At 39.3% G+C, this 15666-nt stretch overlaps 1 protein-coding gene across 1 annotated transcript in view; it reads right to left on the reverse strand.

The window, feature by feature from the left end:
- The window catches only part of LAPTM4B (lysosomal protein transmembrane 4 beta), a 72370-nt gene that overhangs the window by 34609 nt on the left and 22095 nt on the right, over nt 1-15666 (reverse strand). Inside the window, exon 2 of the mRNA XM_019714996.3 lies at nt 14107-14218. Coding sequence (XP_019570555.1) covers nt 14107-14218 — 112 coding nt within the window. The remainder of the gene's footprint in view (nt 1-14106; nt 14219-15666) is intronic.

Below are 15666 nucleotides of genomic sequence, written 5' to 3' on the forward strand. Positions count from 1 at the left end.
CCAGACAATCAGATATAATGCGTCTTTTGGAGCAAAAGTGAATATAAGACCGGGTCTTATTTTACTATAACATAAGACCGGGTGTAAGGTAAAGGTAAAGATAAAGGTAAAGAAATGTAATGTAATGTAACATAATATAATATAATGTAATGTAATGTAATCTAATACCGGGTCTTATATTAATTTTTGCTCCCAAAGACGCATTAGAGCTGATTGTCCAGCTAGGTCTTATTTTTGGGCAAATACGGTAAATGTAGATTGTCGTGCACAAAAAAAATAAGAAATCCCCTGAAAATAAGCCCTAATGCATCTTTTGGAGCAAAAATTAATATAAGACCCAGTCTTATTTTCGGGGAAATATGGTACATTGTCAACTTTCTCTTTTCCCCATTTATAAATGTGCTTTTTTTCCTCAGAGAACTAGACACTGTTATTTAATTTAATCCTTACAACGCTTAAGAGGTAGGTATTATTATTATATCCCCACTTTAGAGAAGAAAAAGATGACTAAGAGAAGGCAAGTAACTTGCCCAAGGTTACCCAGCTAGTAAATGTTCGATGAGATAGTCTACCCAAGATGTCTAACCAGAGTCAGTATGATACCTAGCTGTGAAGGAAGTGGATTAAATGCAATATATTGAGGGTCAAAGTGCTGGGGAAATCCTGTGGTCTCCCAAAAAGGAATTGGACATCAATAAGCACTTATTATATGCAAAGCCTATTAGAATTTATAGCAATCTCTGAAACTTAAACTCAGGCAGAAGTTTATTATTTTCTTCTTTGTCTACTTTGATGGTTTCCAAATTGTATACAAGCATATTTTATAATGAAAACAATTTTATGGAAGCCAACCCATTATAGGATATTCTTTGACTACCTCATCGATCTTAAAAGACATAGGTAAACAAGCAAGCAAACTCAAAGCTTTATTCCAAAAATAAAAATATTAATATAGCCTTTATTAATATAAAGTATTAATATAACAAAATAATCTTAATGAGAATTACGTGTCCTGTTCTGAAAAAAAACCACCACTCCAGAACTAAATCTCACATAATCATGAAAACATTTTTTTTTTAAGACTTTTTTTTTTTTTTTTATTGGGGAAAGGGAACAGGACTTTATTGGAGAACAGTGTGTACTTTCAGGCCTTTTTTCCAGTCAAGTTGTTGTCCTTTCAACCTTAGTTGTGGAAGGTGCCGTTCAGCTTCAAGTTGTCCTTTCAGTCTTAGTTGTGGAGGGTGCAGCTCAGCTCCAGGTCCAGTTGCCATTGCTAGTTGCAGGGGGTGCAGCCCACCATCCCTTGCGGGAGTCGAACCGGCAACCTTGTGGTTGAGAGGACACGCTCCAACCAACTGAGCCATCCAGGAGCTCAGTGGCAGCTCAGCTCAAGGTGCCGTGTTCAAAGGTGCAGGGGGCACTGCCCACCATCCCTTGTGGGACTCGAGGAATTGAACTGGCAACCTTGTGGTTGAGAGGACGCACTCCAACCAACTGAGCCATTCGGGAGCTCAGCGGCAGCTCAGCTCAAGGTGCCGTGTTCAATTTTAGTTGCACCATCCCTTGCAGGACTCGAGGAATTGAACTGGCAACCTTGTGGTTGAGAGCCCACTGGCCCATGTGGGAATTGAACCAGCAGCCTTTGGAGTTAGGAGCATGGAGATCTAACCGCCTGAGCCACCGGGCCGGCCCACCATGAAAAGATTTTAAACTTCCACGTTTTTCAAAAAATGTAAAACCCGGAGAAATTGAAAGGTACAAATAAAATGAAAGTCATAAAATAAAGTATCCTATCACCACTCAATGAGATGCTATTTACCATAAAAAATGTTAATTTGAGATGATGAAATATTCAAAATTCTATTCCGATAAGTAATTATATAACCACATTGAAGAGACTGAATATATGACAAGCATATGAGATAACTTAGGTAGAACCAAAGTGTAAATCAAATAAAAACACCAAATAGGTAACATAAAATGGGCTAATATAGTACATTCTATCTCCTGGCACATGTTTACTCCCCTGAAATAATGTGTAGCATATCATGGTAAACATGAGAACTACTCTGAGGAATTAAAATTCATTCCTTTCAATTATGTCACAGGCAAATGAAGAAATGGGATTTTTACAATCAGTAATAGACTGGTCAGTGACAGGAATATCCTTTAGTTATTCTTTGCACAGTAGCTCCACAAACCCAAAGTCAGAGAGCACACTGGCTTCACATGCTTTCCTAAATTAAATTCCTGCCTTAATAATGCAGTTCTAATTTGAAAATGATCCTATAAAAAGCTATACTATAGGCCACAAAAGGCATAATTAGAAAATGTTTCCAGATACTCAAGTCAATTATCACTGAAACAGAATAGGCACATAAAGGAGTTCCCTGAAATCTCTTTAAGTATTCTACTTCTAATTCTACTTTCTCTTCTATTTCTTGGATTTGTTTCCGTCCCATAAAACTTGTAGCTAGCTAGCTAACTACCTGACTTATGTTCCCACATTGTCCTTGCCTAGTCATTCTTATGTCTCAATTTTCTGTAATTTCTGGCACTGTGGTTCATGAAAACAAACAGTATTCGGGTATATTCTCACCATTATGTCTAGAGAAATATAATTTTCAGCTGAATTCATAGCAATGGTATGAACTACTCAGAGCAAACTACAGAGCCCTCAAACCCCATGGGGCAAACAGAAAACTCATGTTCAAGTACCTATTCCAGGGGTCTCACATTCTAAGACTAAAAGCTTAGGGAACAATAAGAAATAAGGCGGGCCCAGCCAGTGGCTCAGGTGGTTGGAGCGCCATGCTCCTAATGCCGAGGTTGCCGACTGGATTCCCACGTGGGCCAGTGAGCTGCACCCTCTACAGCTAAGATTGTGAACAACAGCTCTCCCTGGAGCTGGGCTGCCGTGGGCTGCCGTGGGCTGCCAGGAGTGGCCGGCAGCCAGCGTGAGTGGCCGTGGACTGCCGTGTGCTGCTGTGGGCTGCCATGAGCGGCCAGTGAATGTGAGTGGCCGGCAGCCATAGTGTGCGGCCAGCTGTGAGAGCTGCTGTAAGCAGCTGACCAGAGAAAATAATGGCTTAAACCAGAGGAGGGAGGGGGGGTAAGTGGTGGTGGGCTGGAAAAAGAGGGGGGGAAAAAAGAAATACGGCATAATTTTATTCCCCTAAAACAGGAGGAAGGTTCTAATATACTTTTTGAATGTGTGTGATGATTGTTCATAATTTTTTATTGAAGTATATTCATACAGAAGAGTTTTTTGTAACTTGCTAATTTATAACTTTATTCTTAAACCCAAAATTCATTTCATGAATACTCAATAGATTCATGTATCATGTTGTGGGGACAGAGTCCCAGAGAGCAGTTTCCAGGCTCTCGGCCTCGTTGGGGGGGGGGGGGGGTGCTGGCTCGGGTGGTGGTTGGCTGTTGGCTGTAGCCAGTTGGCCAATTGGCTGCTGATGTAACTGCCGTGGCTGTGCTGGCTGGTTGGTTTGTTAGCAGGCAGAAAAGTGGCTGGCGGGTTGCGGATCGTGTGGGGATCCTACTTCGGGGTCTCACCCGGCCACCAGCGAGAATATAGGCCACGAGCAAGAATATAGGCTGCCAGCGAGAATATAGTGGTATGACTCCCCTATTTATGACTCCCCCATCTATGACTCCGTGGGTGTTCCTTTTTGGCCTCACCATGTCCTGCGTTCTTATGTGGGGAGTGGGAGCTGAGACCCCGCATGACACCCTGTATGACACATGGGATAAACATTGTGGCACTGCAAAGATTAACAGGATATAATCTTTGTTCTCAGATGCTTAGCATCTACTAGGAAGAGAGGTAGATATTCAATAGGAGATAACAAATGAAGAGTTAGGGGACTTCAGAGCAGGCAATATTATTTTCATCCAAGAGGAACAATAAAGAATTTATCAAAGGACATGGTTATTTGGGCTGGGTCTTATTTTCCCTCATAAAATGTTTCTGTTGAGATATAATGCACATGCCATAAAATTCACCATTTAAAAAAGTGTAAAATTCACTGGTTTCATTTAGTATATTCAGAAAGTTGCACAGCCATCTCCACTAATTCCAGAATATTTTTGTTTTCCCCAAAAGAACTCCCGCACCCTTAGCAGGCACTCCCCATTCTCCCCTCCCTCCAGCCACTGGCAACAACTAATCTACTTTTGGTCTCTCTGAATTTGCCTATTCTGTACATTTCACATAAATGGAATCATACAGTATGTGACCTTTTGTGGTTTCTTTTACTTAGCATAATGTTTCCAAGTTTCATCCATGTTATATGGCCTAAAGATTTAAAATAAGCTATAAAAATTTAGGAAGCGTTAACTAGGTAATTACGTCAACTTCAGGGAATCTCTCTTAACTCCTCACTCTCAAAAATAAGGAAATTAGCTCCTGCCAACCACACTTTTATATTGAGAAATTTATATTGACATAATTAAGTCTCATAAAGGTTGCTTACATAACAATAGAAAACCAAACCAATAAACAGCATTTAGATTTTTGTGATTATGTTCACTGGAGAACCGATGTGTGACTAAACCTGAAGAGAAGGAAATAAAATAAATTTAATAAAAGACATCCATGATTTACATGGGAAATTTTGGAAACACTACTATGGGCCACTAAAGAGGATTTGCATTAAGTAGAAAGGCATAAATTGTAATTAGACATTTTTTTTTAAAGTTGCACATCTCTGTAAATTTATGAAAAATCATTGACTTGTACTTTAAAGAGGGTAAATTTTATGGTATATAAACTATACCTCAATAAAGCCATTTAAAAAAAATGATGTAACCAGATTAATTTAACATAGTCACACAAAACACAACAGGATTTCCTGAGACCTAGACAAGTTGATGCTAAAGCATGGAAGAGTTCTCAAAAAGAAGGCTAGGATTCGCCTTACCACACACTTAAACATACTTGCTGGGGACATGGTGAACTGGCAGTAAGCATTCATTCCCTCTTTCTAACGTGTCTTCCTATTTGGCACATGCTAGAAAAAGCTAAAATCTAAATTTTCCAGATTCCCTTGCAGCTGGACACCAGAAGCAGATTAGGTGTTCTCAGTTAGATGTAGACAACAAAGACTCCCTCCTCTGCCCAAAGACTCCCTCCTCTGCCCAAACACCTTGGGCCCTGTCCTTGGCCCATTTAGTCCAGCTTTGGCACGAATCATGAGACAATTTATTGAAAATCCCTCACACTTGGTATCTGATCACCCTGCTATCTGATCAAATTCTTACCCCCCAACCCTCTTCAACTTATCATCCTGGCATACCTTAAGCAAGAACCCCATTTGAATTTGTCTAGCAATAATCTCCCTAGCCTTGGGGCGGCTGGAAGAACACTTAAAATAAATAAAAGTTAAAAAAAAAAAATCTCCGTAGCCTTGATGTTTCCTCTTAGTAATTTTCTATCCACTGACCCCTTACCCTGCTTCTTGGTGATAAATCTTGTGCTTGCTGGCATGGGAGTTGAGCCCGATCTCCCTCCCCTATTGCTGTAGTCCCTCTTGAATAAAATCTTCTTTACCATCTTTAATACATGTCTGAATAATTTTCTCATTAACACACAGTAAAACTGAATAACCCAGTCTCAGAAGAAAGCACACCATGTGAATCCACTATATAAAGTTCAAGCACATGAAAATTAAACAGATCAATTAGTGATATAAATGTACATGTTAAGTCTATAAAGAAAAGCAAAGGAATGATAAACAGTTCAGAAGAGTGGGATCTTTGAGGTCAGAGGAAAAGATATGCAATGAGAAAGGGACATGTAGGGCTCTTTGGAAAGTAAGGTGAAAATCAATTTCTTTCTTTAAAAAAAAAAAAATTTATTGGGGAATATTGGAGAGCAGTGTGTTTTTCCAGGACCCATCAACTCTAAGTCAAGTCGTTTTCAATCTAGTTATGGAGGGCACAGGTCAGCAGCTCCAAGTCCAGTTGTTGTTTTCAATCTAGTTGTGGAGGGCGCAGCTCACTGGCCAATGTGGGAATTAAACTGGTGACCCTGGTGCCATGAGCTCTGTGCTTTAACCAACTGAGGCAATCGGCTGCCCCCAAAATCAATTTCTTAAATCAAGTAGTGGGTGCACAAGTACTTGTAGCACCATTATTTGATATGTTTTACAAAAACTGTTTTATACTTAGTCAATATTTAATAAGAGATAATTCTATAAAGAATAAGGTAGTCCATTGTTAGTGAAAAAGCAGATTGGTGTTCATCATACATGAACTTTTTCTGAAAGGTTTTCTTTTTTCCAAAATAAAAATTTGGAGAAAAAAAATGATCCTTATGGCAAATCTATGCTAAATTGTAAATCACACTCTGATTTCAAAAACATTAAAATGCAAATGCAAACAACAAAATGAATCATCAGAGAAGCAGCAGATGAGGAAAGAGCAAAGGAGGAGCAGCACTGGACACCTAAGCTAATTTAGTTCCTACACAACCTGGCAAACTTAGGGACTCAAACAAATCAAGGGACTCTGTAAGCTTAATGTAGCTAATTTTTAAAAGACATTAAGCAAACTTTTTCATGGTACTCTAGTAGGCAAAGTATGGAAATGTACACCAGGCAAAATAGTTTGGTTAAGTAGAACATTTGGATAAGTAGGTGAATGATTCTGAGGTCTTCCATTTGTCTTTCCAAATCCACTCTTCATTATCCAGTTCTCTGCTCCAGGAGGTTGACCTGTGTGGGCTATCAACAGGGTTCCCTTACCCTCTGGCTTTAATTGAGTTCAGGTAGTGAGGAGCCCAGAGATTAGAGAGAGGGATGAGAATAGAGAGCCAGGCTACCTCTGGCTATCAGGTTGCCCTGGGTTGGCTATGGCCCTAGACCAAAGGTCACCACTTCTTATGAAGAGGTTAACTGTATGACTCACACATTCCCAGCTCCAGTAACCCCAGCCTCCCTCCCATTTCTCCTTCAGGTCTAGGGACAGTGGCCTTGATTATCCAAGTTACTTCACTATCCCTAGTGGTCTTCATACATCTACATCTTTGTAAAAAGATCTCCTAGAAAATAAGTATTCATTGAATTATCCTTTTAAGAAAATGAGCAAGGTGTAGAATATGCAAACTTTTGAGCCATGTGATTTACAAGATAAATAGATGGAAGCAGGGAAGGGTGCAGATGAGCATAGAGAGTCAGGTGGTTCCTATGGCTCAGTTTCCCTTGCTGTTGCCTATGTATGTCTATTTCCTCAAGACTGTTGGGATCTTTACGAGTATGCACAAGGGGACAAGTTGTGCAGACTGCCACGCTTGTTTGTGGGTTTGTGAATAGAGAGCAGGTAGGTAGCCTGGGGCCCTTTCAGGACAGTGCAAGGAGAGCTGCTCCGTGGTGCCAATAGCCATTATGGAAAGTCCCAGCTGATTATCCTGTTTTTTTTTTCTGTTGCTTAGTTTTTATTATCAAAACTTCCAAACATACACAGAAACACATAAGTATACACAGAGAAGTATAATGAATCCCCATCACCTATTTTGCCTATACTGTTTCATCTATGATCACTCCATACCTATCCATTCTACCACTGGTGGAAATCTGGATTGTTTCCAACTTTTGGCTATTATAAATAAAGCTACTGACCATTTTTATTCATGGCTTATTGATAGGGTAGGTAGAAAGGTAGAAATGAGCAGAGGAGGGAACCAACCTCAGTTAGGAGGCCCCTTGCAGCTGCTCTTACTTAGGTCACAGATATCCTGCTCTGCAGGATATTATAAACAAAGGCGGACACAAAACAACTAGCTCAGCAGGATAGCAGGCTCACACCTGCCCCTAAAGCAAGAAGGAAAAACGCTGGAGAGGGAGGGGAAAACATCCTGCTTATCAGAATGTACACCCAGCTTCTCAGAGCTATTTCCATGAGCTCAAACAACCTTGGGAGCAAGAAGCGAGTATGAGGCACGCAAGCTGGGAGAATGAGAGATACTGGAGAGGGAGCGGGAAAGACAATTCTCACACAATGTATGTGAGGAGAGGCTGCTTCCCTGTCTTCTCGGTCAGCCTGCTCCATGTTTTGGAGTGGACTTTTTTACTAATAAACCTTGCTTTTCTACAACTCCCTTAATTCTTTCTCTTGACTGAATTTTTTCCTTCAAGAAGACAAGAATATTAGAAAAATGTCACTCTCAGTAACATTATGATGGGCACAAGCATTCATTTCTGTGGGGTACATTTCTAGGAGTGAAAATTCTGGGTCATAGGGTAGACATTTACTTAGCCTTAGTTTTTCCAAAGTGGGCATATGATTTACACTCCCAACAGCAGTTTAAGAATTCTGGTTGTACCACTGTTGGGACGTTTTTTCCTGCAGGCACCACCACTAGGAGCTTCCATCCCCCCCCCTCCTCCGATACCATATCAGAGCAATTTCCTGCAAACACAGCAGTTAGAGGTCTTCCCGTCAAAAAAATGTTGAGCAATCACAGCTGTTAGGGACGGACCTCCCTGGCACCCCAGCCAGATTTCCCCCCAACCCGAAGGCCTAACCCTATAAGACAAAGCGCCCGACCCCAGTAAGTGCTCAGTCTTTGGGAACAATCCCGCTGAGCCCACCGGCGTAATAAAGCTGTGTTCTCCCTGATCCCTGCATGCCGCTTGAGTCTCTTGGTGCTCGCCGCTTTTCCGCAACACCACTTGCAGTTTTTATTGTCAATTCTGTTAATGTTAGCCATTTTGGAGGGGGACAGGATTCACTACTGAGCTTGTAATTTGCATTTCCCTTATAACTAATAATGCGGAGAATATTTTTATCTGCTTATTGGTCATATGCATATCTCCTTTGAAGCATCTATTTTTTCTCATTGATTTCACTCAGAACCATTTATTGAAAAGACCATCTTTTCTCCACTATATGCAATGGTTTCTTTTCCTAAATCCGGTGATCATATATGGATAACCATTAATACTTAATGATTTTTATGGCCATTTCCTTCCTCAGGCCAGGTGTGTCTACCCAATGAATAAAATAAGTTTGACTAGACAGACAAATCTGCAAAATTAATCAGAAATTAATTTGGATAATCTGCTGTTTGGTATTATGCATAGTACCGACACTTCCTGTTAATAGCTCATTGCCAATCCCTTAGAATCTTACAAAAATGTCATTACTTCTACTCAAAGTAAAATATGAGTAATATGTCACATATACATGTTTTTCAAACATTATCCTTTGATCTTCTAAATCAATAAACAATTTTTTCTTTGACTTTTTATTTTGAAATCATTTAAGGTACACAGGAAAGTTGCAAAAAACAACAGAGTTCAAGTATACCCTTCATCCTGCTTCCCTTAATAGTAACAACTTATCAAAAAAAGTAATAATTTATCTAACCATAGTGTAATTATCAAAACCAGAAAATTAACATTTGTATGATACTATTAATTAAACTATAGACCTTATTTGAATTTCACCTATTTTCTCCTTTTTCTGTTCCAGAACCTATTCCAAGACCTCATACTGCATGTGGTTGTGTCTCCTTCGTTTTCTCCCATCTATGACAGTTCCTCATTGTTTCCTAGTAGTGTCATGCTCCACAAACGACGTTTCAGTCAATGAGGGACCACATTAATGATGATGGTCCCATAAGATTTTAATGGAGCTGAAAAACAGCCATCACCTAGTGATATCGTAGCCATCATAATGTCACAGTGCAACACATTACTCACATGTCTGTGGTGATGCTGGTGTAAACAAACCTATTGTGCTGCCAGCCATATAGAAGTAGACATATAATTATGTACAGTACATAATACTTGATAACAATAAAAAATAAATGACTATGTTACTGGTTTATTTACTATACTATACTTTTTATTATACTCTTTCTACTTACAACAAAGTCTTTTGTAAAATAGTACGCTGTGACGGCAGCAGCCTCATTTCATTAACTGCATCTCTTGATTGTATGATTATCTCTTGTGCTTGATTTAATCTCATGTTGCTTTATAAATTTAGTGTAGCCTAAGAGCACAGTGTTATAAAGTCTACAGCAGTAGGTAGCAATGTCCAAGGCCTTCACATTCAGTCACCACTCACTCACTCACTCACTCACTCACCCACCCAGAGCAACTTCCAGTCTTAATCCTACAAGCCCCCTTCATGGTCAGTGCCCAAATAGCTATAGCATTTTTTATCTTTTATACTGTATTTTTACTGTACCTCTTCTATGTTTATATATACAAATACTTACCACTGTGCTCCAGTCGCCTACAGTATTCAGTACAATAACATGCTGTACAGGTTTTAGCCTAGGGGCAATAGGTTATACCATACAGCCTAGGTATTTATCAGGCTATACCATGTAGGTTTGTGTTAAGTACAAGCTATGATGTTCACACAATGGCAATCACCTAGTAACACATTTCTCAGGACGTATCCCCATCACTGAATGGCACATGACTATATAAAAAATTGTTTTTATAACATAAAAATATACATTTATTTATAAATTATAAATATGTATTATTACTAATATTTTTGTATTACATAAAAATACAAATGTTAAAGGGCTGGAAATCTTTAAATTTTCTTTCTTTATCCCAGCAGAGTTTCCTATATGCCCCACTTAGATGTACGTAATAGGAATTTGGCTTTCTCTACCAGATCATTTTAAGAAAAGATCACATAGAAAAGTGAGACACATTCCTACTCTATTTCTCAATAACATCTTCAGAAAGGTACCACCATTCCAAAAAGATATCAATTTAAAATTGCTATATTCCATAATTTTCAAGCACAATTTAAAGCAATTGATTATACCCATTTCAAAGACTATTAAATTCTATCCACATGTAAGTTAAATATTAGAAAGGCGGGCAGCCAGTTGGCTCAGTGGTTAGAGCGCAGTGTTCATAACACCAAGGCCACTGATTTGATTCCCACATGGGCCAGTGAGAAACAATGGTTTGAACTTGGAGCTGAGCCGCCAGTGGGCAGCCGGTTGGCTCAGTGGTTAGAGCACAGTGCTCATAACACCAAGGTCGTTGGTTCGCTTCCCACATGGGCCAGTGAGCTGCTCCTCCACAACTAGATTGAAAAAAACCAATGACTTGATGGGGAGCTGAGCTGCGCTCCCCAAAAGTAGATTGAAATAAAATGACTTGACATAAAGCTGATGGGTCCTGGTCTCCAATATTCCCCAATAAAAATTTAAAAAGAAAAAAGTCTTGTCAGACATAACTTTTGACCTATAAACTAACTAAAAAAAGAGATCAAAACATGTGAAAAGGAAATGTAAGAGAAAGGAAGTGGAAAAAAAAAAGAATTTACTCAAGTGAATATCCACTCTTCTGTACCTTTTTAACATGTGATTTAAATGATCAATAAAAGTAATTACTAACTATCCTCTCATTCCTTTCAAATATGTGAAATATGAGAGAAACCTCAAATGCACTGCAATTACTAACCAGGACATTACAAAACATTTACTATTTTAAAGTCTTAAACACCAGCAAGCCTTTGAGGCTAAATTAAGCCTATAGAGTCAGATAGTCATTACCCAGCTTAATCTCTGGCAATTAGAACAAGGCATGCAGTATTACTATGTGATTCAGATAGAACATTGCTGCATCCCTTAAAACTTCTTTTTCTAACCTCAATTACCTTAGAAAAGGAATCCTGCTGCTAGAAACAGTGAAAGATCATTTATTTTTGAGTGTCAGTCAAACATTGTATTTATAGCTTAGATAGTCTTTTAACTCTGGGGAAGAAGGCAGAGAGTAATTTAATATTAATGGAGCTCATTATCCTGTTTAGAAGAATTCATAAGAGTAACAGCATTGTTCAGAATACAGAGAATGAACAATGTAACAGCAGAAGTCAGGTCTCGGTCTGACAAGGTCCCCAACCCCAAGACAATATATAATGCCCTAACTTCTCAGAACATACTAGGAAGCAATGGCGGTGAAAGAATGGATATGAACTGTCTCCTGGTTTTCCCTTTATAACCAGTTGTTTTCAGTTGTTGTCAGGTTCCTCCTCTTGAACTCTAATGTTGGGGCTCCTTTGGGGCTCAATCCTGGGCCCCCTTCTCTTTTCTCTTTACTGTTTCCCTAACATAAATACCAATTTGAGGTTGTTGTCCTCAAATTTACCTCAGGCTAGCTTTCTGGGTTACAAATTCACATATCCAACTACATTTTTAAACTCTCCACTTTAAGATAACTCACATTCCAACTACAGTATACCTAAATAAGAATAGCTAGTAAAACAGCAAAATATACTGAACACTTATTATAGGCCAGACCCCATTCTCAGCATTTTTCACGTACTAACTTATTTAATCATCACAACCATCCCATGAGGCAGATACTATGATCATCCCTATCTTTTAGAGGCGGAAACTAAGGCACACAAGGTAACTAGCCTGATGTTAACACATTTAATACATAGCAGGGTTAGGATTAAAACTAAGGTAACTAAGGTCTTCTGGCTTCAGAGCTTATATTCTTAACGACTATGCTAAGCTAAGTCACTTAAATCAACATTGAGTTATCTCTCTCAGGTTTATTCCCGTCTCCTGACCCCAGATTCTCTCTTCCCAATAACGAGGTAGGTAGTTTACTCAAGTTGGAAAGTAGGAATCATCTTAGATTCCTCCCTTTCCCTTACTGCCCATCCCAACAAGTTCTGTCAATTCTACCTCCAAAACCCAGCCTCATCCTCATCCCCATCCCCATCCCCATCCCCATCCCCAATGTGGCCTGTATTGCAGAGAAACGTCCCCAAAACCAGTCTACCCGCTTCTGTACCCGCACATTCAGTCCCCTAAATGCATCGTCCACTCAGCAACAAAAGAGATCTCCTTAAAACACATCAGTTCATAACCACTGAATTACTTAAAACCACTGAATAGCTTTTTCTCACTCTGAGGATAAAATCCACAAGCCTCACTGTGTCTTCTGGAAGCATGAAAATTAACAAACAGAAACCTCATTTAAAATGGAGTCAGGAGGCTAGAAGGGAGACCTCTCCCACTCCTGTCACTCAACGCACACTACTGACCCCAAAAGGTAGAGACGTACCTTGCATTTTCAACAGAAAGTGATATTACTTTACGGCCATAACTGAGCCAATGAAAATTCACTTGACTTTGAATTTGTAGTTTCCTCCAGGGGACTCTTTGTTTACAACAACCCCTACCAAGTCCATAAACAGGCCCTCCTCTCCTTTGTTTCTCTGGATTTGCAGATGGTTATCCATTAGACCCCATGTCCTGAATTTCAATTCTTTGTTGTTCTGGAATAAACTCATTTTGCTGGAGAGAGATCTGGCTGTCTATTTGTTTAAGGTCAACAAATACTCCCAGTTTATCTCTAAACCTGCATCTTGAGCCACTCTCCTCCTTTACTCACTTTGTCCCAGCCACATTTTTTTTTCAAATATATTTAAAGTTCTTCAAAAGCCAATGACAAATAAATTTGCATGACCTTTTGTTTGGAATATGTACAGCACTGCCCCTTTCAGTTAGCAGGACACAGCGTGATTATACTTATAAAATGTTCAGGTTCCTGTGATCTTAGAGCTGGGTGCCTAGCCTTCTCCCTGTCTATCCACATTCACATCCCTGTGTATGTTTCTAGTTATCAGAAAAAGGCCCCAAATCCACCAAATAACCAGCAACATAATTTCTAAATTCTAAACTGTAGAATGATCACCCCCTGGAAGAACTGTAAATAATGAAACACAATAGAAGACAAAATAAGATATACAGTATCCTTTTAACCCTCCTTCCTTCTATTTACTCCGTCTCCTCCCCAAAAGACCAGAAGGCAGGGGTAAAAAAGACTATGACAAAGCAATAACTTGGGCAAGTTAACATGACATGTTAAAAAGAAAAATAAAAGATACCTCATTTAGACTCTCGTACTTAGAACACAGGCAGAACATGGGCAGCACATAAATATTTGTTGATTTGCTTTGCACCAATGGAAAGTTAAATATGAGTTCAAATGGGCCTATCGATCAATATTTGTAATTTAATGGGAAGAACTGGCAGCCGGGTTCCCTGCCCTTGAAAATACCAAAATATCTACAATTGCTCTCTGATGTACTCACTGGCATCATCCATGAACTCAAAGTCAGCTCCTAGTTCAGAACTTGAAAAGTGATACTGATCTGGGTCAGCCAGAGCACTCAATAGAATCAGCAGTACCACAGCATTGATGATCTGCAATAAGAAAGAAAAAACAATTAAGCAATATACCTAATATAAAGTCCTTATGAGAGAAAATTATACTGACCACATGGAATTTAACTTCCACAGAGACTTAACTTGCAAAACTGAGCTCCACCTACCGGAGGGCAGGCAAACATTCCCAAGGCTGAAACACTGCCAGCCCCCTCAGATGCAGCCAAGGGCCCGTTGATCGGTGCCCAGATGATGGCTGGATTTTACCTCACTGCCCCCTCAAGCCAGCACCCTAGAGCAGTGAACAACAGGCACAAACATATGCAGCAGCCCTAACATTAGTGGGTGGAAAAGCACAAAAACTCTCATTAGCCACATACTCTAATGAGCAACCACAAGTTTCTGTAGGTGAAAAAAACATCTTTCATAGGTTGAATCAGAGCTTTGAGACCACCTAGGAAACTGTGTCAGAAAATGAATGCAAAGCTGCTTAATGGCAAAGCCAGCATCCTTACTCCTGCGTAGCTCACATGAGCCCCTTTCTATCCTAGGCCCACATTTCTGTCTTCTAGAAATTGCTGAATACATTTCCTTTGGGTACTTCAAATTCAGATAGTCTGAGCGGAAATCATCTTCCTAAATACTTCCCACTTGTGTTCCTCTTTTTCTGTTCTCTGTCTTAAAAAATAACATCACCACTAATAATCAAAAGTGGAAAACACTCATGCACTATGCTAAGTGCTTTATGCAGATACTCTCTCTTAAGCCCTTCAATAGCCTAATGAAGTAGGTGCTAACTTACCCCATTTTATAGAAGAGATAACTGAGGGCCAGGGGTTAAGATCATTGCCCAAGATCAGGCAGCTAATAAATTGTGGAAATAAGATTTGAATCTAGAAATTTCAATTTCAAAACCTAATCTCTAAAAGTCTCCTGTCATACTTGGAACCTGGTTATCTTTGGGCTTTCCACCTTCCTTATGCCCTACATCCAACCAACTGCAAAATTCTGACCATTCTATTTCCTGTATTTCTACTTCTTTTATTCTTCCCAACTGCCCTTGCTGTATACTATGCACATGTACCAACTGTGATGGGCTGAGACTGGGTTGTTATTCCTCCTTTTTTCTGGGTTTAGAAATGTATGATAGAACTCTATGTTCTACTCTTGACAAAGTGGAAAGAAATGAAGAATCTTCAAAAATTGAGAAAACTCTTTTACTAACTAAAGGCATAGCTTACTATAAAATCTTATTTGGAAATACCTATTTATAGAAGAGGTTCAAATAGTCAAGTTATTTGTTTTACAAAATATCCACTCGGGAATCCATTTTTAAATGGCAATGTTCAGTGGTTAGGATTGTTAAGATTTGGAGTAACTTTTTTTTCTTACTATGGTCTGACTACTTTTGGGGGGAAAACACACACACACACACACACACACACACACACACACACATATATATACACACACACACATCTATATAT

This window comes from Rhinolophus sinicus, chromosome 6 (assembly GCF_057876585.1).
Source record: "Rhinolophus sinicus isolate RSI-liver-muscle chromosome 6, RSI-T2T, whole genome shotgun sequence".
NCBI classification, from domain to species: Eukaryota; Metazoa; Chordata; class Mammalia; order Chiroptera; family Rhinolophidae; genus Rhinolophus; species Rhinolophus sinicus.